At 45.6% G+C, this 27128-nt stretch overlaps 2 protein-coding genes across 4 annotated transcripts; both read right to left on the bottom strand.

The window, feature by feature from the left end:
* Positions 1-280: 280 nt before the first annotated feature.
* sypl2b (synaptophysin-like 2b) lies at positions 281-5121 on the bottom strand. The gene is made up of 6 exons (XM_049003071.1): positions 4953-5121; positions 4705-4779; positions 1992-2110; positions 1531-1735; positions 1247-1438; positions 281-935 (listed from the first exon to the last, which is right to left on the bottom strand). The coding sequence occupies exons 1-6, from the start codon at positions 4968-4970 to the stop codon at positions 792-794; spliced, it is 753 nt and encodes a 250-aa protein (XP_048859028.1). The 5' UTR covers positions 4971-5121; the 3' UTR covers positions 281-791.
* A 1742-nt stretch (positions 5122-6863) lies between these two features.
* Positions 6864-26064, bottom strand: eps8l3b (EPS8-like 3b). 3 transcript variants are annotated; one of them, XM_049003070.1, is made up of 20 exons: positions 25835-26064; positions 23187-23271; positions 22330-22400; positions 21917-21981; positions 21101-21259; positions 20406-20552; positions 19331-19422; positions 17945-18078; positions 17250-17353; positions 16967-17072; positions 16472-16536; positions 16096-16170; positions 15512-15657; positions 11582-11732; positions 10463-10494; positions 10269-10356; positions 9562-9678; positions 9199-9284; positions 7913-8045; positions 6864-7390 (listed from the first exon to the last, which is right to left on the bottom strand). In XM_049003070.1, the coding sequence occupies exons 2-20, from the start codon at positions 23246-23248 to the stop codon at positions 7322-7324; spliced, it is 1902 nt and encodes a 633-aa protein (XP_048859027.1). In that variant the 5' UTR covers positions 23249-23271; positions 25835-26064; the 3' UTR covers positions 6864-7321. The 3 variants fall into 3 exon arrangements, with proteins under 3 accessions (XP_048859027.1, XP_048859025.1, XP_048859026.1); XM_049003068.1 differs by having other exon boundaries at positions 23187-23278; positions 25835-26063; XM_049003069.1 differs by lacking the exon at positions 25835-26064 and adding an exon at positions 23960-24081 and having other exon boundaries at positions 23187-23278.
* Between the last annotated feature and the right edge of the window lie 1064 nt (positions 26065-27128).

Here is a 27128-nt window from a genome sequence, read left to right as displayed (position 1 = left end):
TAGGCAATAGCATTACATCACCGGCTTCGTCTTTTAAGGATTATACCTGTTTGTTTATAGCTGGCTTCAGTCTACAGCCAGCATGTCATTGGTAATGTATTAATAATGGCACTAGTGGGTAATTTTACCCTTTGCTGATTGGCCAGATTAATTAAAATTTAAATTTAACAGCATCTATTGATCCGGCAAAAGGAAACCTACACAGAGCAACACACACACACACACACACACAAGCATCTTCCAGATTACAGAGAAATGACATGCAGCAGTATGTCCTTCACAGCTAGTATTCCCAGCAGGGACCCCAGCAGGGACAGTTCTTTCCAGACCCCCCCCCACACCTCACCTATTCACATACCTGCCACTGGCATCAACCCAGAGCAAGACAGCAATGTTACAATTAAGCTGCCATTAGCCGACATAAGAATATCCCAAATGAGGTATGCATTGGGAGGTGGACCTTATTCCCCCAAATTCCAGGGGGTGGGGGCATTATTTGGAAGATTTACTTCCTAAACGGACAATTAAATAAATATTCAAACATATTTCAGAAATCTCAGTTGTTAAAAAAAAACAAAAAAAAAAAAACAAAAAAAATAGCGCATACCAATTAGGCATTCACCTTTAAAAAAGAAAAAGATTCTTGATTAAAATGACCTTTTTTGTAAACTATACCCATAAATGACAGCTTTCGCACGGCCCAAAGATCTCCATGTATCGTAGTAGATATGCCCAGGCTCCGCATCACGGTCCAAGCAGCAGCCGCGGCAACCGCGGGCAGTGGCTCCGCCCTATTTCCTCGAGGCCAATGGCGGTGGAGGTGTTCCCCTTTCCTCGTCTTCAGCTGGGGCGTTTGCTGCTTTGTGGAACGGGGTGTCCTTATAAATGAACCAGCAGTTGCCCCCCCAGAGGATCAGGTTAAGAAATCCAAAAATCTATAAGAATCAGAGCACAGCATCAGTATCAGAGCACAGACCGGCAACATGCTGTCGTCACAGGTGTCCAACATTGTACATTCATCCATTTTCTAAGGCAGTTGTGGGAGGTCAGAGCCTATACTGGAAGCCATGGGCAAAACGGGGCGGGGGGGGGGGGGGGGGGGGGGGGGGGGGTACCAACGCATCGCAGGGCTTCTAATACTACTACCCTAATACCAAACAGACTTGTTTTAGTAACGGTTCTCCTTTTTTAGGATTGTTGAAAAGGAGAATCCTGTTTGGGAGCATTTGTGGGCTACTGCTCTTACCACAGAGACATTGAGGCGGCTCATGGAAGGCAGGGCGCCTGGACTGCAGCTGTTGCCCAGGATCTTGCAGGTACTGATGACCTGTATCAGGAAGGTGGGGCTAGTGGACTTCTTGATGTCAAAAAGGGCTTTGGCCCAGGCGGACGAAGATACTAGCCACATAAAGGCGAAGGCCCCGGTCACCAGCAAGTCCTGTAGAGGGAGTGGGAGGCAAAAGGTCTCCCAGGCTGCTCCAAGGGTGTCGGACAAAATCATTCGCTAAATAAATGTAAATGGACACTCACAAGAACAGGAGCACGGCTGTTCCCACGGTAGACGTGCCTGTAGCCCAGGTAGACCACCAGCGTGACGATGCAGTAGAGGAAGGCCAGCACCCCAATGCACACGAAGAATTCCACAGACGGGGAGAAGTCTCCCACAAGGAAGGTTTTCACCAATCCTGTGGAATTTCCGTTACAGGAGGGAACGTGGTAGGGGTAGCTGGGCAGCCTACAGTGGGAGAGGGCAGGGGGAACATGCAGGAACATGCCAGGATGTCCACCACCTGCATCAGAACAACCAGCTGGAACACGCAGAACGCATGACGACCACAGACACTATTTCAATCAAACTGCCATATATGACAAGGTTTAGACTCAAATTAAGTTACAGCATTAGGCATGATGTCTTCTAGGGTCCCAACGTCCAAATCCTGATCTAGCTAAGAAAGTACCCGGATCGCCCCCGTGTCTCTTACCAAACTCACCTGAACGGATAGTAAAAGTGGGCCGTGATCTCCTGAAGTTGGCCACCTGCACACTGGATGTTGATACTGGCTGAGCCAGAATAACCTCCCACAGTGGCAAAGGCAAAAATACTGAACACCTACAGAAAGAGCATTGAGGTTGTGAATACAAAGAGACCAAAGACCCCCTCGTGGAATCAAGGCACCGACAAGCACCATTTACAAACACCACAATAACATTCTATTTAACACGCAACTCACTTCAGTCATTGAAAAATCAAAAGAAAAAAAAAACAAAACAAACTAGACAATGGTGACAATGAACCACCAAAGTTACAAAACTGGTTAAGTTAGGTTTCCTGCGAGTAAAAATGTTTCATATTTTAGCTCAACTTACTGATGGCTTAAACGCAACAGACTACTGCAGTCCTTGAAATGAGACTATTGCTTGTGCATGCAATGCGATGTCGATATCACCATCGCACAAGTCAAGAGTCACTGCACATTACTGCTTTCTGTGCCAAGTTTGCATGTTCAACCATGCAGGCTTTTCAGTGGATCCTCCGGTTTCCATCCACTGTCCAAAAACATGCAACTTAAATGAACTGGAATGCATAAATTGTGTGACTGAGTGTCTACCAACGTATATCCTATTATAAACAATTACCTGCTACCCTATACTGCAGTAATGGGTCAATGACATACAATATTTTTGTCCTTATGGTTTACAAAAAAAAATTGTTAACATTTGAAAATAAACTTCTAAAAATTACTTGCATATTGTTCATATTACATCTTTAATCAGCATCACATACTACAGATATTTGACAAAACTGTCCTCTACTATGTTCCACGTAGAACAATGTTCCAAGTGTTAAAGGTTATATTTTTTGGAAAAAGTGGTTTATCCACATTTCATTACCCATGTCACTTCTGCTGGAAAGTCGAAAGGCCCTGCACACATACTACTTAAGTGTCAGTCAGCAGAGCAGCTGCAGATTTTGTCTAACATGAGCTGGCCATCCCAGGGGTCTATTTAGAAACCAATGAAAATTCTAAAGTGCATTGTATTCCAACACATTAAAATGTAAAATTCTATCTCAAAGGTAAAGCTCTTCCTCATTAAACATTCGCATATATCCTGTAACTCTGGTGTGACAGATCTTCTCCTGAAGTACTCCTGTTCACCGATTCATATTTACACATCCATCAGCCCAGGAACCGTTTGTTATTAAAAAGGATCATTTTCAAAAGTTCACCGAATTAATGTTCTAACAGACACTGTAGTAGAATCTCATTACAAGCTAATTTATGTAACACACTTAACAGGGACAGACCCAAAACAAATATGTTGTGTGTGCAGTTTAGTTGTTGATAGTGACTACTGCAATTCACCTACCTAGTTCTTTTAAATGGTCTATATTATTAACCCATTATTAACATATCCTAAAACCTGATTAGCACACTTAAGTGTGTGAATTCTAGCACAAAGATACATTTCATTTCAAGCAACTGCAAAAATACTACGGCAAATAAACTGAGCAGTGCTGCAATTTAACATTTAAAAAAAACCATGATGACAGACTCATTATCTATCCATCCATCTCTCTCTCTCTCTCTCTCTCTCACACACACACACACACACACACACACACACACACACACACGCGTCTCCAGTTGCTGGTATTTGGCAGACTGACATTACTCTCCCCACACCCAGACCACACCCCCCCCAGCATTCTTGCGAGCTCCAAATAAACCACCATGTTCAGCTACAGGCCCTCCTGCAGCTAACAGGGGTCACCTTTCCAAAGACATATGGCACCAGAATCACACGGGTTAAGAGCAACTGAGGAGTATAATTAATGGCAGAAGGAAGGGAAGGAGCATTAAGTAACTGGAAAGGACTGACAGTCAGTCAGTCACATCCTGTGTGTCTCTTAGCTCTGTGAAAACCAGCTGGGCCCCTGAATGAAGGCAGACGGCCTGACTACACAAGCTGCCATCAAAGCAGAAGGTGCTGGGATGGGGGCTGTGCTACAATGGCTTCAATACCTCGGCTCCCCAGCAGCTACATTTAGCTGAATGGAGATGATGTGATGGTAGTCTGGCCTGCATACCAACATATAGATCATATTTTACCTCAACAGGAACTAGTGAAAAAGTCACGTGTAATTCTTTTTGAAGAACTCAAATGCAGCAGTATCCAAATGCTAGAATTCTAGTTCTAAAAAAATAAAAAATCCGGGTCAGTAACATTACTACATATTTAGACACAAAAATATCAAAAAAGTGATATTATACTGCTTTTTGGCATGGGAATTATAAAATGATTAAATCGATCAAGTAAAATCACGTCGACGTGGTCTCGGAACCGCCATAAGCCACCGAGTCCGGGCCGTATGGCTTCACTCTAAAGGATTATTGTAAAAAAGAACCTGCTCAATCGAGACTATCAGAAGGACACATACTTGTACGCAGTTTTCGCACCTATGCACTCAGTTTCCTACCACAGAAACGTAACCATTTCTTAGAGTATTTCTATTAGGCTATTTACGGAGCGGAGTAACTGCTTCGATTGGGCTCCCCGGAAACACTTGGGAGACACTTTAACAGCGCTACTGTCACTTCGCCATTGCAGGACACAGCGCTCCAAGATGAACTACGTAAAACTCTACAAGGTCAGATCACACCAAACTACCGCTTAACTTACACAAACTAAGGCTCAACTTACCCACTCCAGCGCCCGCAGGAACCCCAGCGGCTCCTTCAGCAGACCCAGGTCTGCTTTGAAGTCTGATACCACTTTCTAAAGAAAGCAGAAACAGAAAACACGAGTCAACTGTCATGCAAAAAGTACACTAAAGCCACAGCCGGAAACTCGGGGGCATACGGGGGTGGACGATCGGCTCCAGAACCAGCTCGTCAAAGGCACCAAACATCTTTTATACATGTCAGCTTCATTAACGAGCAATGCTGTACCTGAACGCGTCCCTCCATTGCTGGCCTCAAACAACTTTTAAAGACTATAAACTAAGACGATATTGTATAAACCAAGTAGAAATCAAGGAGCAGACAGACGGATTAACATGCACGACTAGAATAAAATCTTTCATTGCAAACTTCTTTGAACTTTTTGAGCAGAAGAGACACATGTGACTCAAAGCGCCCTGCTCTTAAAGGGACAGGCGGCCAATTCACAGCGCGGTGCAGATAAGGGTCGAGAACTTCGAAATCAAGTCAAGCGCCTACTAATTAGACGCCATGTACACACAATAGTATACTCACACCATGTACACACAATAGCATACTCACATGATGTATACACAATAGTATACTCACACCATGCACACACAATAGTATACTCACACCATGCATACACAATAGTATACTCACACCATGCACACACAATAGTATACTCACACCATGCATACACAATAGTATACTCACACCATGCATACACAATAGTATACTCGCACCATGCATGCACAATAGTATACTCACACCATGTACACACAATAGCATACTCACATGATGTACACACAATAGTATACTCACATCATGTACACACAATAGCATACTCACATGATGTATACACAATAGTATACTCACACCATGCACACACAATAGTATACTCACATCATGTACACACAATAGCATACTCACATGATGTATACACAATAGTATACTCACACCATGCACACACAATAGTATACTCACATCATGCATACACAATAGTATACTCACACCATGCATACACAATAGTATACTCACACCATGCATACACAATAGTATACTCGCACCATGCATGCACAATAGTATACTCACACCATGTACACACAATAGCATATTCAAACCATGTACACACAATAGTATACTCACACCATGCACACACAATAGTATACTCACACCATGCACACACAATAGTATACTCACATCATGCATACACAATAGTATACTCACACTATGCACACACAATAGTGTACTCACATCATGCATACACAATAGTATACTCACACCATGCACACACAATAGTATACTCACACCATGCACACACAATAGTATACTCACACCTTGACCTAGTTACCGTAACTATGCCAGAAACTTTACTTTGCATCAGATGAATTTCATCTCTGACTTGAGCTCAAGTCAGAGAATTTCATCAACATCACAAGCAATATTTTCCCTCCCCAAGCATTAGCATCCCCTGGTATGTCTTTTACATGACTGGTCAAAATGATTTCTGATAGGCTCCCATATGGCTGAGAGAAGGTTTGTCCACTTATTGGAAGTATGGTGATACAGATTCAGTAAGAATGTCTAGAAACTCCTCTACAGGATTCATGAAGCATGTGAATGAAGGAAAACACCTGGAAATCTGCAAGAGCAGCAGGGAGGGAGAGAAAACTAGAAGAGTGTAATATTCAATCCATCCATCCATGTCCCCATCACTGATCTCCTATCAGGTCCTGCGGTTTATTATGTTCCATTTGCAGTACTAAAATATTTCCTTGAAAGCTTATTGATTTTCAATATACTGCACAGTATATAAAGAATTGGTTAAAGAACAATTGTGTAAAAATGGAGCAGATTACAGTAATACTGATCTCTACTATCTCTAATTACAATTCATCATTCTAGGAATGTTTACCGAATGGCACATTTAAGCTGTGGAAATGTTCAAACCATCCAATTTTCCTGATGTTCCCAGAACATTCTCCCACTACTACAACTAAGACTAGTAATGAGGCTGTTCTTGCACCAGCGTGTAAATAACCATGATGCCTCATCAGTGATCAAGGAAGAAATCAGTAAAAATCATCAGTTTGACATCGCAGAAATGAGCATGATTACATCTGTCTCGTTAGACAGAATCAGGAGTCCAGCGCTTCATACAGTGAATGTTTTCCATTTATTAAAAATCCAGTAATACCTTTAATTTAGTACATAGAGACAGTGGTAGATAAAGTCAATGGACTATTGGAGCAGTCGATCACAATAACCTTTGGGATGCTTTAAGGAAGAAGTTTTCTTACACAGATTAAATGAAAATGCTCCACATTCTATGGCCAACAGACAGTCAAGTTAAACTTTATTACAATCAATCTCTCCTTAGTACCAACATTTCAAAGCAGTTATTTGATTCATAGTTGCATTAAGAATATAAATCAATTCTTTATATGTATATAAATAAGTCATTAACATTTGGTATTTTGAGGTAAAATGCTAGTTAGTTGAAAGCCATGAAGCCTAACAGAACATAAATTCCTGCCAGTCTTATACCACACTGCATTTCCATCTACTATCATGTTCCCACGTTATTTTAATCTGTTCAGTCCAGGCATCCGGGCCTATTGCTCTTGTCTACTTGAATGCATGTACAGCCTCCTGTAGGGGTCCCGTCCACTCTCGCTTTCCAGCTGCGAAACAGATAAAGCAGAAATCTATCAATATTCTGCCAGCTGTTTATTTCAATTACCAGGACACACGGATCTTTCTGTTGGAAGTCTGTCATCTTATGTTAAACCGGTATGCTAAAATGCCCCTTTCCACTTTCAAATTCATGGTGATCCACAAATCCTTGCTGCTGTGAAAATGCAGGCGGAATTAATGGAAGCTTCGTTTGCTGGTCTAAAGACTGAAGGTCCACCTAGCGTCTTCACTAAATGTCATCTGTATATAGTGCATGCATTTTGCATGCCTGGGATATGTGTTCATATCAGGTATGAGTGGAGTATATGTAAATAATTTCATGCTGTTTTACGTGTCATTGTGCATTGAGATACAAGGGGGCATGTGCGCGAGAAAGCTGTGTAAGTATCACATACACATGTCTGTTACATGATGCGTGGGGCATGTGCGTGAGAAAGCTGTGTAAGCATCACATACACATGTCTGTTACATGATGCGTGGGGCATGTTTGTATGCACTGCTGTACTCACAGCCAAAGCTGACTTCACTCCCTGAAGGTGGAAGAAGACCCTGGCGCCCTCCTCAGGGCAAACGGTCTTTAGCTCCTCACGTGTCAGAGCCAGGACCTGGGCGCCCCTAAGCACCCCGAGGCTGCGCACCGTGCTGGGGTGGGTGGGAAGGAGAGCGAGGAAGGAGAGCGAGGAAGGAGAGCGAGGAAGGAGAGCGAGGAAGGAGAGTGAGGAAGGACAACGACAGACACATGATGGATGATGCTCATTTAATACAGACATTTGTTAATTTGTGCTGTATTTTGTCGTTGGTCTGCTTTTACTACGGTTATTTCATGAATGGCCGAGCACAGTAACCCCTTCACATTCGTGGATTTGGTTTATTCACAAATTGACTGTGAACAATAAAACAGGAATATTTTAGGATCTTGCTGAAAGATCGCAGAAACTCGCAGATGGCGTATAAGCCAAAAACAGTAATGAAATTGATTTGGATTATATAAAATAATATATGTTGTGCATGTGTGAGTGAATGGTGTGTGAGTGTGCCCTGCGATGGGCTGGCCCCCCACCCTGGGTTGTTCCCTGCCTCGTGCCCATTGCTTCCGGGATAGGCTCCGGACCCCCCGCGACCCAGTAGGATAAGCGGTTTGGAAAATGGATGGATGGAAAATAATATATAAATATTAGTAAAGCATAATATTTGTTAGTGTAAGTACAGACTGTATCTTTAATATTCAAAGTCTTGGCTTGAGTACATCACACATCTTTGTATATTTTATAAAAAGGTTTTCATAGGAAACGACAAAGTGATTTGACATTCAAAGTGTACGGTACAGTACTGTTTGTCTAGAAATTGGCAATCTAACAGATCTGGAGCCATTTTACAAGGTAGAGTGGGAAAATACTGCCAAGTCAAGATGTGGCAGCGGACAGACTCCTACCCAAATGCTGTAATTAAACATGTGCTTCAATAAGGTATTTGTGTACGGAGGTGCACACTCACGCAACCAGCCTACTGTATGTTTTTCATTTTAAATATTTTCCCTCTGACACATTTGTTTTTCAATTGAATTGTACTGGTTATAGGTGACATTTAAGGTGGGAAAAGTCTTTAAATGATTCATTCTTGGTTTGGACTCATATATTTACATCACAAACACCTGGCATTTTAACCTGGCGTTTACACTTTTTATTTCCACTGTAATTATTTCAGTTTTATACACACAAGGCCATTGCAGCTACTGTGGCATTGCTAACAGAGTGTGGTAAGGGAGTTAAAGCTATTGTTGTAGTGGTGGTCTTACATTTTGGAGAAGCCCTTGAACTCCAGCCAGGCCCTGACATCCTCGGGCTGTGACATCATGTTAAGGGGCGGAGCTGATCGCAGACCCTGCAGGATCACAGCGGTCTCACATAGCATTGTACAGATAGCAGAGACGACCATCATAATCTTCCCCGCCTCATCGCCGCCCTCAGTCGCCCCCTCGGTCGCCCCAGTCGGTCAGCCCATATGGACACCAGCCATCCACGCTGACCTGCACGCCTCAGCCTTACGCATAGCTGGATAATTGCTCTGCAGCAATTCTGCTTAAGTGGCCCCAGATGGCTATCTTTAGTGCTAACAGCGCTGACCCAAGTGCATGCTGGGTATCTGGGACTGAATTCACCTGAGGCTGCTCCGGGAACCTGTCCTGCTCCTGGGGCTCCAGCAGGTTAGGGGGAACATATCCCTCTTTCTTCAGGTTGTTACGCACTTTCCACCATTGCTTGGACTGATCTAGCACCTGTGCAAGCAATCAGACTCACATCAGGGATGTGCTGGGTGGGGGTCACTGAGATTCGCTGTTACCATCATAACTCCCACTATCGGAATAGTATTAATGGAATAGCATTGTACAGATAGCAGAGACGACCGTCATAATCTTCCCCACAAACCAATTTTTCCCTGTTTTATTTAGGTAAAGCTTTGAGAATGTTACCATTATGCTCTCACAGTAAATGGAGCCCATATTTATTCAGCACCCTACACTTCTGCCATTATACTTCTTCATGTGCGCATATCTATAGCTATTTATAGGTAGCATGTTTGTAATCCTGTCTGACCTGTATGTTTGTCGTGTTTCCGTGTTATCAGTCTCACTGCACACTGCAAATACTGTACACACTGTACACACTGAATGACTGTGTCTGTCACAAATAAATCTGACCCTCTGTAGTGCTTTCAAACTAAGGAGCTTTCTTCTACCCATTCGAGTTCTCTGTCCTATAAAATTTGCAATCCTGGATTGAATCTCTCTTCAATTCTTATCTTATTCTTTTTACTTAAAGATTCTAACATACCTGAGCTGAACCCAGTCCCCCCCCCCCCGCTAACCTGAACCAGGTCGCCCTTCATGACACTGAGCTCCTGGGGGTTCCTGCTCATGAAGTCGTATGTCACACGCATGTAAGGCGCCGGACCCCTGGGGGGACAAAGCAGGAACACACAAGCACACGGCCAGCTGCAGTTTACTCACATCTCAGTTAGGTACCACAGTAAATAATTTTAAGAAATGTTCCAGAACTTACTGTGACGGTGGTGCGTCCCACGGACCAGAACTCTAATGCAGAACAATAAGGACATTTGCTGAAAACAGCTCTGCACCTCAAGCGAATCTTTCCATATCGACAATGTAAATTGTAAATGTATCATTGAAATAGAGAAGTGTGAACATGTGTTTATGTGTCTTGTGGATGGTAACTGATGACTTTTGTATAGATAAAAAATGCTTTCAAGTAGTGATTAGTACATTACCTATGAGGCGTGATCTTGTAATACCACTGAGGCTGAATGTTAAAGTTAAATATTACAATGTTGCTTATCTTCTTACTAACCCTTCACTTCTTATTGGAGTTATGCAGGAACCACCTCCATACCGTTTACCTATGTAATTTTTACATTTTACCCATCAATACACCTGGATATTTCGCAGAACAAATTCAGATTAAGCACCTTGCACTAGGATATGACAGCAGGCGTGGAAGGAAACTGAAGATTGAAGAAAGTTAATTACCACAGATTAATTACCACAGATGTTAATTACACAATTAGAACGAGGAATCTCCGTCAGAACGAGGTAACTCCGTCAGAACGAGGAATCTCCGTCAGATCGAGGAATCTCCGTCAGATCGAGGAATCTCCGTCAGAACGAGGAATCTCCGTCAGAACGAGGAATCTGTCTGGTGTAATTCCACTGCTATAAAGCCAAGGGTCTTAAGCTCAGTGCTGTGAACTGCCTCTGTCAGTAAGTCTTCCTCTTGGCACTCCCTAACTTTGTAGCTGTGACTGTGAGATAAGGGGGGGGCACTTCTCTGCCTGGCTTTCATTACTATTCCTCCCTGTCCTCCCCAGCCTTAGTTTCATTAGGCCCAGGTGCCATAATGCGTTGTTGAAGTCGGCCCAAGTGCATAGAATGTTCTATCTGTAGAAGACTCCGACCAGACAATGGCATCTCTGTATTATGTAGACATCTGACTCCTGGAGGCCCGATAACTGTCCTGAGAAATTGTTCATCTGTGCTTACTGCCTCCACACTTCTTCATGTGTGTGCATGTGCTGTGTCAAAGTTTGGGGAATTTGTATGAAATGTTAAATTACTTTAGTTCTTACAACACATCTCTGGTCATTTACCCTGATCCTGCATTTACCTGCACTGCAAGGAACTGGGAGGGTCTCTCCTTCTGGTATTGCTCGCTGTTAGACCTGCTGATGGGCTGATTACTGGTGACAGGTGGCTCCCAGCCATCATAAAAAACTGGTTTGTATGGAGGGACCATGTCCCCATTTGGCCACCTGGACCTGAAAACACACAGAACCATTCTCAGCAACCCACACGGAACCATCCTCAGCCACCCACACGGAACCATCCTCAGCCACCCACACGGAACCATCCTCAGCCACCCACACGGAACCATCCTCAGCCACCCACACGGAACCATCCTCAGCCACCCACACGGACCCATCCTCAGCCACCCACACGGAACCATCCTCAGCCACCCACACGGAACCATCCTCAGCCACCCACACTGACCCATCCTCAGCCACCCACACGGAACCATCCTCAGCCACCCACACGGAACCATCCTCAGCCACCCACACGGAACCATCCTCAGCCACCCACACGGAACCATCCTCAGTCACCCACACGGAACCATCCTCACCAACCCACCCTGGATATAATAAAGAAATATTTTTTCATGTAAACTTGTTTCTTTGGCTGATGTAAAGGTACTTAATGCTAGTTTTAGACCCAGGGTGTCGAACTCTAGTCCTGGAGGACCAGAGCCCTGCACATTTTTGGGTTCCCCCCCCACCCCCCCATTTAACACACCTGATTCAGCTCTTTGCGCGAATTACAACACAGCTCTTGAACTGAATCATTCATGGTGGAACAGGGAAAGAGCTAAGCTACACATGGCTCCGGCCCCCCAGGACTGGAGCTTGACACCCCTGCTTTACAATAACTTAGAATAGTCTTTGGTATTTAATGAATGAAACATTTGTACCAGTCAGTGTGATTCATGACCCCAGCTCTACATATGTGAAGTTTGTATGTTCCCTCCCGTTAGGTCCCTCCCGTATGTTCCCTCCCGTAAGGTCCCTCCCGTATGTTCTCTCCCGTATGTTCCCTCCCGTAAGGTCCCTCCCGTATGTTCTCTCCCGTATGTTCCCTCCCGTAAGGTCCCTCCCGTATGTTCTCTCCCGTATGTTCCCTCCCGTAAGGTCCCTCCCGTATGTTCTCTCCCGTATGTTCTCTCCCGTATGTTCCCTCCCGTAAGGTCCCTCCCGTATGTTCCCTCCCGTATGTTCTCTCCCGTAAGGTCCCTCCCGTATGTTCCCTCCCGTATGTTCCCTCCCGTAAGGTCCCTCCCGTATGTTCCCTCCCGTAAGGTCCCTCCCGTATGTTCCCTCCCGTATGTTCCCTCCCGTATGTTCTCTCCCGTATGTTCTCTCCCGTATGTTCCCTCCCGTATGTTCTCTCCCGTAAGGTCCCTCCCGTATGTTCCCTCCCGTATGTTCTCTCCCGTATGTTCTCTCCCGTATGTTCCCTCCCGTATGTTCTCTCCCGTAAGGTCCCTCCCGTATGTTCCCTCCCGTATGTTCTCTCCCGTATGTTCCCTCCCGTATGTTCCCTCCCGTAAGGTCCCTCCCGTATGTTCCCTCCCGTATGTTCCCTCCCGTATGTTCCCTCCCGTATGTTCCCTCCCGTATGTTCTCTCCCGTATGTTCCCTCCCGTATGTTCTCTCCCGTAAGGTCCCTCCCGTATGTTCCCTCCCGTATGTTCTCTCCCGTATGTTCCCTCCCGTATGTTCTCTCCCGTAAGGTCCCTCCCGTATGTTCCCTCCCGTATGTTCTCTCCCGTATGTTCTCTCCCGTATGTTCCCTCCCGTATGTTCTCTCCCGTATGTTCTCTCCCGTATGTTCCCTCCCGTATGTTCCCTCCCGTAAGGTCCCTCCCGTATGTTCCCTCCCGTATGTTCCCTCCCGTATGTTCTCTCCCGTATGTTCCCTCCCGTATGTTCTCTCCCGTAAGGTCCCCTCCCGTATGTTCCCTCCCGTATGTTCTCTCCCGTATGTTCTCTCCCGTATGTTCCCTCCCGTATGTTCCCTCCCGTATGTTCCCTCCCGTATGTTCCCTCCCGTATGTTCCCTCCCGTATGTTCTCTCCCGTATGTTCCCTCCCGTAAGGTCCCTCCCGTATGTTCCCTCCCGTATGTTCTCTCCCGTATGTTCTCTCCCGTAAGGTCCCTCCCGTATGTTCCCTCCCGTATGTTCTCTCCCGTATGTTCTCTCCCGTATGTTCTCTCCCGTATGTTCCCTCCCGTAAGGTCCCTCCCGTATGTTCTCTCCCGTATGTTCTCTCCCGTATGTTCTCTCCCGTATGTTCTCTCCCGTATGTTCCCTCCCGTAAGGTCCCTCCCGTATGTTCCCTCCCGTATGTTCTCTCCCGTATGTTCTCTCCCGTATGTTCTCTCCCGTATGTTCCCTCCCGTATGTTCTCTCCCGTATGTTCCCTCCCGTATGTTCCCTCCCGTATGTTCTCTCCCGTATGTTCCCTCCCGTAAGGTCCCTCCCGTATGTTCCCTCCCGTATGTTCCCTCCCGTATGTTCCCTCCCGTATGTTCTCTCCCGTATGTTCTCTCCCGTATGTTCCCTCCCGTAAGGTCCCTCCCGTATGTTCCCTCCCGTAAGGTCCCTCCCGTATGTTCCCTCCCGTATGTTCTCTCCCGTATGTTCTCTCCCGTATGTTCTCTCCCGTAAGGTCCCTCCCGTATGTTCCCTCCCGTATGTTCTCTCCCGTATGTTCTCTCCCGTATGTTCTCTCCCGTATGTTCTCTCCCGTAAGGTCCCTCCCGTATGTTCTCTCCCGTATGTTCTCTCCCGTAAGGTCCCTCCCGTATGTTCTCTCCCGTATGTTCTCTCCCGTAAGGTCCCTCCCGTATGTTCTCTCCCGTATGTTCTCTCCCGTATGTTCCGTCCCGTAAGGTCCCTCCCGTATGTTCTCTCCCGTATGTTCTCTCCCGTATGTTCCCTCCCGTATGTTCTCTCCCGTATGTTCCCTCCCGTAAGGTCCCTCCCGTATGTTCTCTCCCGTATGTTCTCTCCCGTAAGGTCCCTCCCGTAAGGTCCCTCCCGTATGTTCTCTCCCGTATGTTCTCTCCCGTATGTTCTCTCCCGTATGTTCCGTCCTGTAAGGTCTCTCCCGTAAGGTCCCTCCCGTATGTTCTCTCCCGTATGTTCTCTCCCGTATGTTCTCTCCCGTATGTTCTCTCCCGTAAGGTCCCTCCCGTAAGGTCCCTCCCGTATGTTCTCTCCCGTATGTTCTCTCCCGTATGTTCTCTCCCGTATGTTCTCTCCCGTATGTTCTCTCCCGTAAGGTCCCTCCCGTAAGGTCCCTCCCGTATGTTCTCTCCCGTATGTTCTCTCCCGTATGTTCCGTCCTGTAAGGTCCCTCCCGTATGTTCTCTCCCGTATGTTCTCTCCCGTAAGGTCCCTCCCGTAAGGTCCCTCCCGTATGTTCTCTCCCGTATGTTCTCTCCCGTATGTTCCGTCCTGTAAGGTCCCTCCCGTATGTTCTCTCCCGTATGTTCTCTCCCGTATGTTCCGTCCTGTAAGGTCCCTCCCGTATGTTCTCTCCCGTATGTTCTCTCCCGTATGTTCCGTCCCGTAAGGTCCCTCCCGTAAGGTCCCTCCCGTATGTTCCGTCCCGTTAGTTCCGTCCCGTTAGTTCCCTCCCGTTAGTTCCCTCCCGTTAGTTCCCTCCCGTTAATTCTCTCCCGTAAGTTCCCTCCCGTATGTTCTCTCCCGTATGTTCCCTCCCGTAAGGTCCCTCCCGTTAGTTCCCTCCTGTAAGTTCTCTCCCGTAAGTTCCCTCCCGTAAGTTCCCGCTGGGTATGCCAAATATAAGCACCTACGTGAATCAGTGCACATAAATTGGCCACAGTATGTAATATGTATGTGCCCTGCAGGTGAGGGTGTCCCCTGCCTTTTGAGGGTCACCACAACCCTGCTCTGGATAAGCAGCGGAATGTGCTTGGTGATCATCACCAGGTCCAAGTACGAGTGCATCGCACACCTCGGTATTTTCCACGCGTCTCCCAGGGACTGCCAAAGTTTGTTCTCCTCAGGGGTGACCACCTGTGTCATAAGCCGGAGAGCTGCCTCTGTGGGCAGTGGGCTGATGACGGAAGGGGGCAGGTCTGGGGGGCAGTGTGACACTACCTGTAGTTACAAGCAGCGACATAACAGAGAAAGAGCTAATTATACCTCTCAACTTCAGTCACATGATGAACAAATCATTAGTTATTCACAGTGATAAAATGGGTGAACTTGCAGACTCCATCTACATTCCCTGATGTACATCAAGCTGCACCTGAAGGCTCTGTTGACGTAAACTTTAATTCATATGCTCGTAAGGTGGTGTTTGGCTTGTGGCTGCCTCTGAAAGTCGTAGATGTCATGGTCATCTAATCGCACTGGAGACATGGATTTGACTGTGGCTGGACTAAGCCAAGCTTCTCCGGACATATCTGGAGATATGGGTGTTGGACAGAAGCCAGGGCCACCCCCAGGCACAACACTAAAGGGAAGTTCAATATGCTGTTGGTTGGTATGAGTGAAGAGGTCTGTCCTCCTGGGCTGAGCAGGTAAAATACTTACGAAGTGCAGAGACAAGAAGAGAATGTGCACAAAGTCTTCAGCACTGGGATTACTGATTTGTCCATTAACTCTGCCCTATCACAGATGGAGAAGATATCAGAGTGATGAGGACAGCGATCGGCTCGCAGACACAGACCTCGGCACAAACACTGTATTTATAAATGTTTCTATTGCAAGTTTCTTTGGCATCACACTGTGCAACCAGCCTCCTAAATACCATCTGTGGACACTTTCCATCAAAAGCTCTTAAATTGTGTTAATTTATTAACTCAGGAAAAGACCAGATATATTTATATATAAAATTTGCTGTTAAGTGATTGTACTTGAAACCTGTAGAAGACCAGAGTACAAAGAATAAAAGGGAAGCCACACAAACCATAAGGTTGAATCCATACTTGAATTTCTGCAAGCAGAGCACAAATTCACTGGGTGGAGGCATCGCTTCAGAGGTTTATGGAAAACAGGATGACAAAATCAGTTTCAGAAAATGTAAAGAGGCGTTGAAAGTGGACTGATAACCAACAGGATGTGTGTTAGAGTTCTGGGAAGCATTGCTCCTTTCAGAAACTGTCAATGGACTTAACAGGCAGTAAAATGCAGCGATGAATCATTTTATACTTTTAACAAAAAAAACAGGTTTTTGACAGATCCCCCCCCCCCCAACAAGATGACAAAATGTAGTATGGGTCTGTTCTTGCTAAGCAAGGACTGCAGCAAACCTGTTCTGTCAGACGATGTTCTGTTATTTCATAGCAATTTATAGTCATGCTATCAACTTTTTTTTCTTTAAAGTCATTTTTTGGCATCTCTAAACACTCTTCATTCCTGCTTGGATGCTTCCACTTTCCCAAGTTCCCCACCTTTAACTCACCTTTTTGGTTCTTGTCCCCCTTCTTCCCTTTCTTCTTCGGTGTGGGTGCGGCTGACAGCTTGGCCTTGAAGTGCTCTAGATCATCAACGATGTGATTGAAGATTTCCTGCAAGACCACAAGCAAAAGCTTGTATCCTGGGAAAAGCTTATTAGACCCAAGGCTACAGATATATTACAGACTGTCAAGTTGTGGCAGTGATGTTTTGGGTATGGTGGGTGTAGGGGAATGAGGGGGGGGGGCACAGTAGACATGGTTATTCTGGGTCCCGTCATGGATGCTGACCACATCCCTCTTGACATGCGTTTGAGGGAGGGGAGGGGTCTCCTCTGGCCTCCTGCGAGACTCATCCCTGAAGAAGGCTGGGGCAGAACGAAGGCCGCTGTATTCTGAGGAGGTAGGAAGAAACACAAGAGATCGCATGGATCACAGCTCCTGCTTGTCTGTATGACTGTATCCATAACATTGGCAATCTATTCACAGCATATAGCTTCGCACCACACAGACCTACATCCTGAGGTAGAATCTATAAAAGCAACATTAGTAACACTTCACTTGATGGGCAGAAATACTTAGTAACAACAAATCATGAACAAATATAGTCGCTACTCCAGATGATGGAAGCGTTATGGTTTATTCATGATGAACAGACATGAGATCAGTATTTCACTTGTGTTATTCATTACTTGTTCCTTCAGTAGTTCACAAAGTTTTACAGAATTAACAGATATAGTAACAAATATTGTGACTGCTTGAGAAAAAACGTCATGATTCAATTGATGAATTAATATGAGATCAATATGTAATTAAGGCTCAGTTTGTTGTTAATTATTAATAAGTAACAGCATAATACTACATTATTTGTGCCCTGTCAAGTAAAGTGTTACCGTAACATGTTTTATGTCATTTACTTTCAGCAGGAGACCTCACATGCTCAAACTTTACTCAACATAGCACTTATTAGTGAAACTAAGACTCACGATCATCTGGGTGGTTCCAGTGAGGCAGTGGATGATCTGGAGAAGTAATATTCCTGTCTGGCTGTTTCTGCGGAGGCCCGAGATTCTGGAACCTGCCTCTGCTTTCCTGGCCAATGATATTTTCCAGATTGCTCCTGAAAAAAGAGCAGTTTTATCTGTTCTGATTCCCAGGCCACAGTCTGGGAAAAGCTGCCTGTCTCCTGGAATCACCAGCGACACCCAGACCTGCAGCCAAGCTTCACCATGCAGTGAGATACTGCAGCAGCGACACCCAGACTTGCAGCCAAGCTTCACCAATCAGTGAGATACTGCAGCAGCGACACCCAGACCTGCAGCCAAGCTTCACCATGCAGTGAGATACTGCAGCAGCGACACCCAGACCTGCAGCCAAGCTTCACCATGCAGTGAGATACTGCAGCAGCGACACCTAAACCTGCAGCCAAGCTTCACCATGCAGTGAGATACTGCAACAGCGACATCTAGACCTGCAGCCAAGCTTCAATATGCAGTGAGATACTGCAGCAGCGACACCTAAACCTGCAGCCAAGCTTCACCATGCAGTGAGATACTGCAGCAGTGTTTAGAGACGCCAGTTTTGCCTGATTTTCCTCCATTTCAGTCTCATTACTTCTTTTACCTAGAAGGTGCATCTTCAAAGCCACCATATATTTGGAGATAGTGAAGGTCATCAGGACTGCCTGCTTAATGTTTGTGAAATATATCAGCACCGTGTTTTGAGACGTTGTGAGACATTTCGCCTCTTTTGTTGACCCCGTCTGTCTGACGTGGGAAAGCCTCTAATTGGCGGCTTCTTCTTTGTGCCGACTGTCTCTCCTCCTGTATTTAGCGACATCTTTCCCCGTAGGTTTGCCTTGAAATCGCTCTTATCTTTTTCATAAAGGAACAGCACAGCAGTATAATTCTGACCTTCTGATCATGTGACGCAGGGTCAGACCCAAAGCAGTACTCCGCCGTTGTATTCCTGATTCAGGTACCAGTTCCTCTGCATTTGTTCAGTTCAAATATTGGGTCATAGAATTGGTAGAGATCATGAATTCAGGTTCCTTATGCTAAGGAGATCACCAGCTGTGTCTTGACTTTCCTGTAGGATCTTAACAAATCCAGGACCAAGGAATAAGCGAGCGGAGCCCTGAGGCCCAGTCCACGCTGCACCTGAGCTTCTCCCTTCTGGGCTGACATTCCACACACTAAAAACTTCAAGACACAAATACCCTCTATGCACCCAGCAATAGCAATATAACATCCTTTCTACAACAGGTATCCAGTACTGCACAGTTGAGTCGACTGATGCCGATCTCACCACCAGTGTCACACCACGGTTACGTGACCAGGCCAACGCCTGACTAAAAGAGGGCATTTCCCCACCTAATGCTGTACTGGTTCCTCCGAAGGTTCTCGGTCGCCTCTTCCTTCCTGTGCTGGACCACTCTCTCCAGGTTATCTCTGATGTTCTCTGCCTGGATGCCATACAAGTGCAGCCATCAGAAAGTCACTTTGAATTCATTATCCAATCTGGTCTAAAGGACAATAATAATAATGGAGAACATCCAAGCAATTACAAAAAACAGTTTAAGTAAATAATTTGCATTTATCTTTTCATGAATGGGGTCCCTGGACTTCGCTTTAAAGACCCCCCTGCCACTGCACATATTTTTCTATTCCCACACCTAATTCAGCTCATCATGGACATAAAGAGTAGATTTTTAGGGGGGTAAGCTATGACATGACAGGACAAAAACATTGATCAGCAAAGCCACGCCCCCACGCTCACTGCCAGCACCCGCACCCCCACCAATGGCACCCCACCGACAAAGCCACGCCCCCACGCTCACTGCCAGCACCCGCACCCCCACCAATGGCACCCCACCGACAAAGCCACGCCCCCACGCTCACTGCCAGCACCCGCACCCCCACCAATGGCACCCCACCGACAAAGCCACGCCCCCACGCTCACTGCCAGCACCCGCACCCCCACCAATGGCACCCCACCGACAAAGCCACGCCCCCACGCTCACTGCCAGCACCCGCACCCCCACCAATGGCACCCCACCGACAAAGCCACGCCCCCACGCTCACTGCCAGCACCCGCACCCCCACCAATGGCACCCCACCGACAAAGCCACGCCCCCACGCTCACTGCCAGCACCTGCACCCCCACCAATGGCACCCCACCGACAAAGCCACGCCCCCACGCTCACTGCCAGCACCCGCACCCCCACCAATGGCACCCCACCGACAAAGCCACGCCCCCACGCTCACTGCCAGCACCCGCATCCCCACCAATGGCACCCCACCGACAAAGCCACGCCCCCACGCTCACTGCCAGCACCCGCACCCCCACCAATGGCACCCCACCGACAAAGCCACGCCCCCACGCTCACTGCCAGCACCATGCCGGTGACTGCGGCACACTTCACCCGCCGACGAGCCCGTAGCTCACCCCCATCTCTTCACACTGGAACATGAAGACCCGGGCGGGCCTGCCACGCTCCTGTACAGCCAGCAGCAGCAGCGAGTTGTAGCCGCAGCTGTCCAGCACGGCCCGGACCTGGGAGACGCTGGCCAGGGGCAGGGCCTCTAGCTCCTCCTGTCCACAGGGGGCAGCGAACACAATCAACATTAAACAGCCTGGAGACTAAGAAATATTGTAACTGTAACATTCTACCTCACTTATACCACACTCTTGTTATCTATCTATCTATCTATCTATCTATCTATCTTTTATTACATTGTCTCATTTATTTTGGGATACTTTGGCGTTCTTTATTTTTGCAATGATTCTGGTAACAAAATCTCCTCCTGGTATTTTATAAAGTTCTTAAAGACCTTTAAAGTACATTCAATAACACTTGAACTACAATATATGACAATATATTTACATGATGACAGCTACTATTTTGTAAATCACGCAAGCCAAAGTGTATGGGCAACTAGCTAAGGAGAAAACATACATTAACCACAATAAGCCTTTTTGTTCATAAGACAATAAATAAATCTTTTATGGAACATGATAACACAAATCAAACTCAAAATAAATCAAATCAAATATTTACAGACCTGTTAAAAAATCACATGAGCTGTGACAGAAGGTAAAGCCCATGTCAGTAGCAGGAGTGACCCTGAGCGAAGCCTCACCTTAGTCTCAATGTCCGAGAGCAGCAAGTGCCCCCCCTGCACCTCCAGCATCATGTCCTGCTCCCACACGCGAGCCTGGGCCTCCAGCCCCCTCAGCTTGGTCACACAGTCATCCAGCCCCCTTAGCTCCTTTCCGTCCAGATCAGCAGTGAGCAGATGCTGTGAGGTCAAGGAGCAGAGTCAGCGATCAAGGCTCAGGACTATTATTATTCATATTAAAATAACTTCTGCTTTCAGGGTATTCGATTGTGCTTCTCCCGGGGGCATAGCAGCAGGGTCCTTTGCTGATCATAAAACCCAGGACAGCTGACAGCTAATAGGTGGCAGAGCTGTGGTTTTAACCCCCATGATGTCTGCATCTTACCGCCATGTCTCCCAAACGGCGTCCGGCGGCCGTGGGAGTCACCCAGGTGTCCCGCAGGAAAAGTCCATATTCCATTTTGGTTTTTTTCATTAGTAATAATTTAAATTTCATGTCATTATTTCTAAGCTACACTAATCTAATAAAAGAATAGAAAGAAGTGCATTTTCATCCATCCGTCTCTATCAGTCAATCCTTGGAGAGCCTCTTGTGATCACATCCACCTAACAGCCAAGCACCACGCAGTTTCATGCCAGCGTGTGTCCCCCACATTCCAAATGCTTCTGATACCCCTGGGGTAATTAATGGTAATTCGACAAGAGTCATCATAGGGTGTGTTTAGGGCATGAAGAACAGGAGTCACCTCAAAGACTCTTAAAGGGCCAGAGACTCCAAGCACAGAAAATCACACAATCACAGTAAAGGTCCATCCAAGGAAGCGTCCATAGCCTCACCTCCACCCTGTACTGGAGGTTGTTTGGCTGCTTGCATACGGACTCTGCATACTCCTTCCTCTGCACTGAGGGTAGAAATGCCACAGACATACAGGTAAGTGATGCCATATACACTGAGGTTACACCGACGCTAGTTTCTACATGGTGCAGATGTAATCTCTAGCGTAGCTGTCCAACCATAATAGTAACGGCCTACAAACTTGTCCGCTCAGTTTGATCTAGCTGAGGGTAACATCTGCTCAGTCCGGCTCCCGCTGTGAGCCAAGACTGCCGGTCTATCTGAGGATCAGAGGCACTCAAACGTCATGTAGCTGAGGACGGGCACTGCCCACTTCTTAGGCTTAGGCTTTAATTGTTACACTTAGGGCTGGGTCACACCGAGTCACGCCAAAGGCACAGTGCACAGCGCTTACTGTAGATGGCCCTGCCACTGGGTCGCGACACACTGGACCGCTGAGAGGACTGTCCCTCTGGATTCGTATTGCTGGAACACACAGACACGCAGGATGTCGTCAAAAAGTAACAGGGCCTCCAAACTCAGGGGTATAAATCTCTTTGTTTTTGTATTTATAAAAAGTTTTATCCTGTCAATTTACGTGATTTCATATTTTTGCCTTCATTTCCAGCAGGATGTTTACTGATAAGTATCATGCTAGGTAGCCGAATGCAGACTTGAGCTGACAGCTCATCAGTCACAATACATGAGGGTGTATTAATGATGTGAATCACCCCAGACTGGAACAGAGGACTTAACTGAACTGATTCAGGGCATCAGAATTAGACAGAAACCATAAAACCCTCTCAAAAACCAAGATTTACCACCACACACTTTCTCGTCATGTCCTTCCACTGTCATTAGGTAGCCATGAGGGCTCATGCAAAGTGACATATATAATCGACTGATAGCCAATGCGTGGGTGATGTAACACTTATTAGAAAGTGGGTATATTTAATGTTTTTACATCATTTGTGCATACACACTTTTCTGACCGTCGTAGTTATTGAGAACTGCATTAAAGGTTCATGTTTATACACCCAACAGTGAACGTGTTTTGCTGTCGACACTGCCCTATATCTTTATATAAACTAGCACTCGGTGTAATAAGTAAAAAGCTTAGAAACCCTGGTTAGAGCTTAGACAAGGTGATGACCATAGTTAGCCACTATCCTGGCTGTTTTAACACGCTGACACACACTGTCACCGCTACAAAGGCAGGTGCATCGATACCCCCAGACCTCAGGTCACTCGCTGCGGCTGTCACACACTTACTATGAATGAAGAGACCCTCTGAGGATCTGTGTGGCAGGAGACCAGCTGTCATTTACAAACATTGTAGAAGCTTCCAGTCCAAGATCTGAAAGCTAAAAAAAAAAAAAAACACAAATTATAACAGTGGCATATGAAAGCTTAATGTGTGCTAATTTTTATGATCTGAAATGTCTTAAAATGATCACTTCAAATATGGTCAAATCTTCTGTGACTGAGAACATTATTGGCTTTAGTTTATGGTCAGAAATGTCACACACAGCTATTAGGAGGGTGAGCATTCCGGCCCCCCCGGTCTGCCCCTGCTTGGGGCCTCCTGCTAAGCCAGCTTCACCCTCACACCGTAGGTCATCAGACCCCAAGTCAACACACATACCAACAAATAAACCAGACAGTCCCTCACAAGGAAGCATTCATCTAAACAGGCTGACATTTACTGATAAAGCTCTTGGGATAAAAACACGCCCTTCTCAGGAAGTGTATTATCTTCCCTTGAATCATGGCAAATTCCACACATATGAAGGATGATCAACCTTAGACTCTCTCAGTGGGAGAATGGTAAGGCTGCGAGACACTATCATTATGCAAACTTCATTCAATATAAAGAACAATATATTTTTAAAAGTAAATTTCTCATTGCCTGCTATTAAAAGTTTCGGAGTATGAGCCATGGAACAACAAATCTGCGGATGTCCGAAAGGGTAACAATCTTGGTATGTTTACTGATTAACTAATGATTCGCGCCCACATTTTGGCCAGTTAATGTATTTTGTCACCTGATACTGTCACGGGACGCACGCGATGGCTGGGTGAGCGTGCAGGCAGGCGAGCGAGCAGGAACAGGCAAGCAGGCAAAGTACGGGTAAACGGGGGTTTAATGGGGAAATACGGGACACGGACCATTAGACAGCGACTAACATCAATAAACTACAAGGGACTCAGGTAAGACACGGACTGAAATACACAGGACTGATTGAAAATAATCAGACACAGATGGGTACAATCGGGAAAGAACACGTGGGTAATCCGGGGGGCGTGGCACACACGAGGAGCCGACGAGCAGGTCATGACAGATACATTCATCAGACCATGTTTAAGCCAAAATAATCCCATCCAGCAAAGGATTCCAAGTGTATCACTCACAATCGACAGGTCAGTTAACAAGACAACCAAACGCGACTCCTTCACTTCCCTTGTAAAAGCAGCTTGCACTGTAATAAACACCACACTAGATCTACAATCATTTCCAATAGTGTAATTGGGGCCACATTAACTCCATATTTGGTTACGTAAAATTTAAAGGATATTTTCTGAGAGCTTTTTCCCCAAAGATATTTTTTTCCTTGTACAGAGATTTAGTCACAAAGAAATAAATCTTGATATTTTAAAGATACCTTGTAAGGATCTTGTTTGGAGATGTTTTGAGTGTCTCTCTTAGAAGAAGGACGTCACAAACTTCATTTTCCCCTCTGTGTGATTGGGGTGGCACACTGGCCTTATCCCTCAAAGACAGGCGGTCTGAATCCCACCCCCATTCCCCCTATGTGGAACTGGCATCTTCCCCTTGTGTTTCGTGTGGCTTTTCAAGGTTCTCTGGTACCAAGTCCTGCGATGGACTGGCATCCCATCCTGCGTGTACCCAAGTCCTGTGCCCTGTGATGGACTGGCATCCCATCCTATGTGTACCCAAGTCCTGTGCCCTGTGATGGACTGGCATCCCATCCTGCGTGTACCCAAGTCCTGTGCCCTGTGATGGGCTGGCATCCCATCCTGATGCCTGTAATAGTTTTTTTTGGGAATTTGCAGCAGGAAACATATTGAGAAGATAAGTGAATGGATTTTGGCAGTAAAGTTGAGACTTTAAAAGAAATAAATCATTTGAAAACTCTAACTTAAGCATTTTAAGTTGATGTTGGATCGTTAAATATACTTGTTTTTGAGTCATTTTTTTGTCAGATCTAAGAATGGTTTTATAATTTCTGACGTACTCATACCTCATCTTCAGTGAATGATAGCAGTATAACAGAGGTTCAAACATTTGAGTTAATGAACTATCGAACTCCTAGTTACCGGCGAAATTCCATCTTATTATCTTGTGAATGATTAATTAATGCTCCCAACTTTCCAAACAACTACGCTCCTCTACCTGAAGATAAGCTCATACCTTTTACCTCCTAAGGCAGTAATACAGTTCGTCATCATCGCAAAGCTGGGTAAAATGCATTTGCGTCATCTGGGCGTAAAATTAAAACGTCATTAAATGCAATTAAAGTCTTTGCTTTTTTGTATTATTTTTTATTATTTTTTTTAATGGCATAATATCCCAGGTTTAAAAACGCGCAGGCTCGTCTTTGAACACTGCTTTGCGGCACTGGATCTCCACCGGCTATGAACAAAAATGTTGTCTGAGATATAAGGTGATCCATCTTCCGATTTTAATTCAATGTTCTGAGACGAACGCTATTTGCGATAATACAAAATGAGTTGTTTAACATTTGATAAAACAGTAAAAGCGTGAAATAGGAGCCACATCACCTGTCATGTGAAGCTCCTCAGTCTTACGTAACACCGCTGAAATGTTAAAACACTCAAAGCGTATAGGTAAGCATCTCTTTGTTTCTGAATAGCACCCACAACAAAGAATACATTACCTGTAATTCCGGCTATTTTCGTTAATCCGTCCTTACATCTGTTTCTCGCTCAAGTTAGCATCATATGTCCGACACTGCTTAATGACAAAGATCGCATTCTAAGCTTTGCTGATCATAAAACCAAGTGCTAAAGTCCACATCCACTCTTTGTGAAGCACGCAAACAGCGCCAAGCCCTTCGGAAGTACTGCTGAGTCGATTATGGTGCCAACGTTAAGGGTCATAAAATCCTCACTTTTCTCTGTGAATGAAAGGCCGGGGCTCTGCAAATGGGCTATCAGGAGGCACTCGCCCACATAGCCTATGATTACTAAATGCAATACACAGTCCCCGTTTTCTGCGTATTTGAAATGCCTGAATACCCACGCCAACATGGACAGGGGATCGAGGCGGAATCCGCACGCAGAAAACTAGAATCGGATTCGAACCTGCAACCGATGGACGTGCGACACGATTTAGCCATTTCATTAGTTTTTTTAGTAGTGTACTTAAAAAGGGAGGCATCAAAGCTGTTTTTATATAAAGTGGTTCAACTACAGTAGGCTACCGGTTACCGTATAAATGTCTAATTTAAATAGAAACTCGGGTTAAAAACAAATTGCTTTATACATTACATACGTATCGATAACAGATGCATTAAGTACTGATAGTCATTATGAATTATTAGATAGGTTTTTATTTTTTAAAATTAGGAACTATTAACAATCACCACACTGATGAATATTAGAGTGAGTTCACGCAAATCACTGAACCGCAGGGACAGTGGCAGGTTATGCGGGGAAATCCATGATCCTCCCAGTATGGCGCTGTATTGGTGTCCTTTGGAGTTGCCCATTTTTGTGGAGGACATCAGTCTTTTAGGCCGCGGCATGACGTAAAGAATTACACACTCAAACATAACGAAGACCAAAATACAAATAAGATAAAAATTAGAAGCAATTAAATAGAAATAACTATATCCAAACAATAAATATCATGAATAACTGTGATAAAATAACATTTATTTACTCAGCCATTCAAATATGAATATATAACGGAGGAAACGGTAAAAGTCACAGTGCTGTATAGCATTGGGTTTGACAGCACTAAAAGGACAAAAAAAAAAAATCCGGTTAGCCTACAGTGTCGTGACGGAAGGTGAGCACGGACCTGGGAATCGGGCACGAGGAGTTTATTAACGGAACCAACATAGCGAGACACAAAAACGACAATGACTTCAACGACAGGACTAACGACGGAAACAAGGAACTGCTGGTAAACGCAGGGATTCCACACGAGGTTAACGAGGGGGGCGT

Source organism: Brienomyrus brachyistius, unplaced genomic scaffold, assembly GCF_023856365.1.
Source record: "Brienomyrus brachyistius isolate T26 unplaced genomic scaffold, BBRACH_0.4 scaffold74, whole genome shotgun sequence".
In the NCBI taxonomy this organism is placed as follows: Eukaryota; Metazoa; Chordata; class Actinopteri; order Osteoglossiformes; family Mormyridae; genus Brienomyrus; species Brienomyrus brachyistius.
Note: the sequence above shows the minus strand (reverse complement) of the source record. Positions and strands in the feature narration are given on the sequence as shown.

Coding starts and splice junctions, on each gene's coding strand:
- sypl2b (XM_049003071.1), bottom strand. Junction 1,439..1,530: donor ACAGCCGTGCTCCTGTTCTT/GTGAGTGTCCAT, acceptor CTCCCTCTACAG/GACTTGCTGGTGACCGGGGC. Junction 936..1,246: donor GCCGCCTCAATGTCTCTGTG/GTAAGAGCAGTA, acceptor TGATTCTTATAG/ATTTTTGGATTTCTTAACCT.
- eps8l3b (XM_049003070.1), bottom strand. CDS start 23,248: ATGTTTGTAAATGACAGCTGGTCTCCTGCCACACAGATCCTCAGAGGG. Junction 20,553..21,100: donor TCTCGGACATTGAGACTAAG/GTGAGGCTTCGC, acceptor CCCTGTGGACAG/GAGGAGCTAGAGGCCCTGCC. Junction 9,679..10,268: donor TGAAGGGCGACCTGGTTCAG/GTTAGCGGGGGG, acceptor TTGCTTGCACAG/GTGCTAGATCAGTCCAAGCA.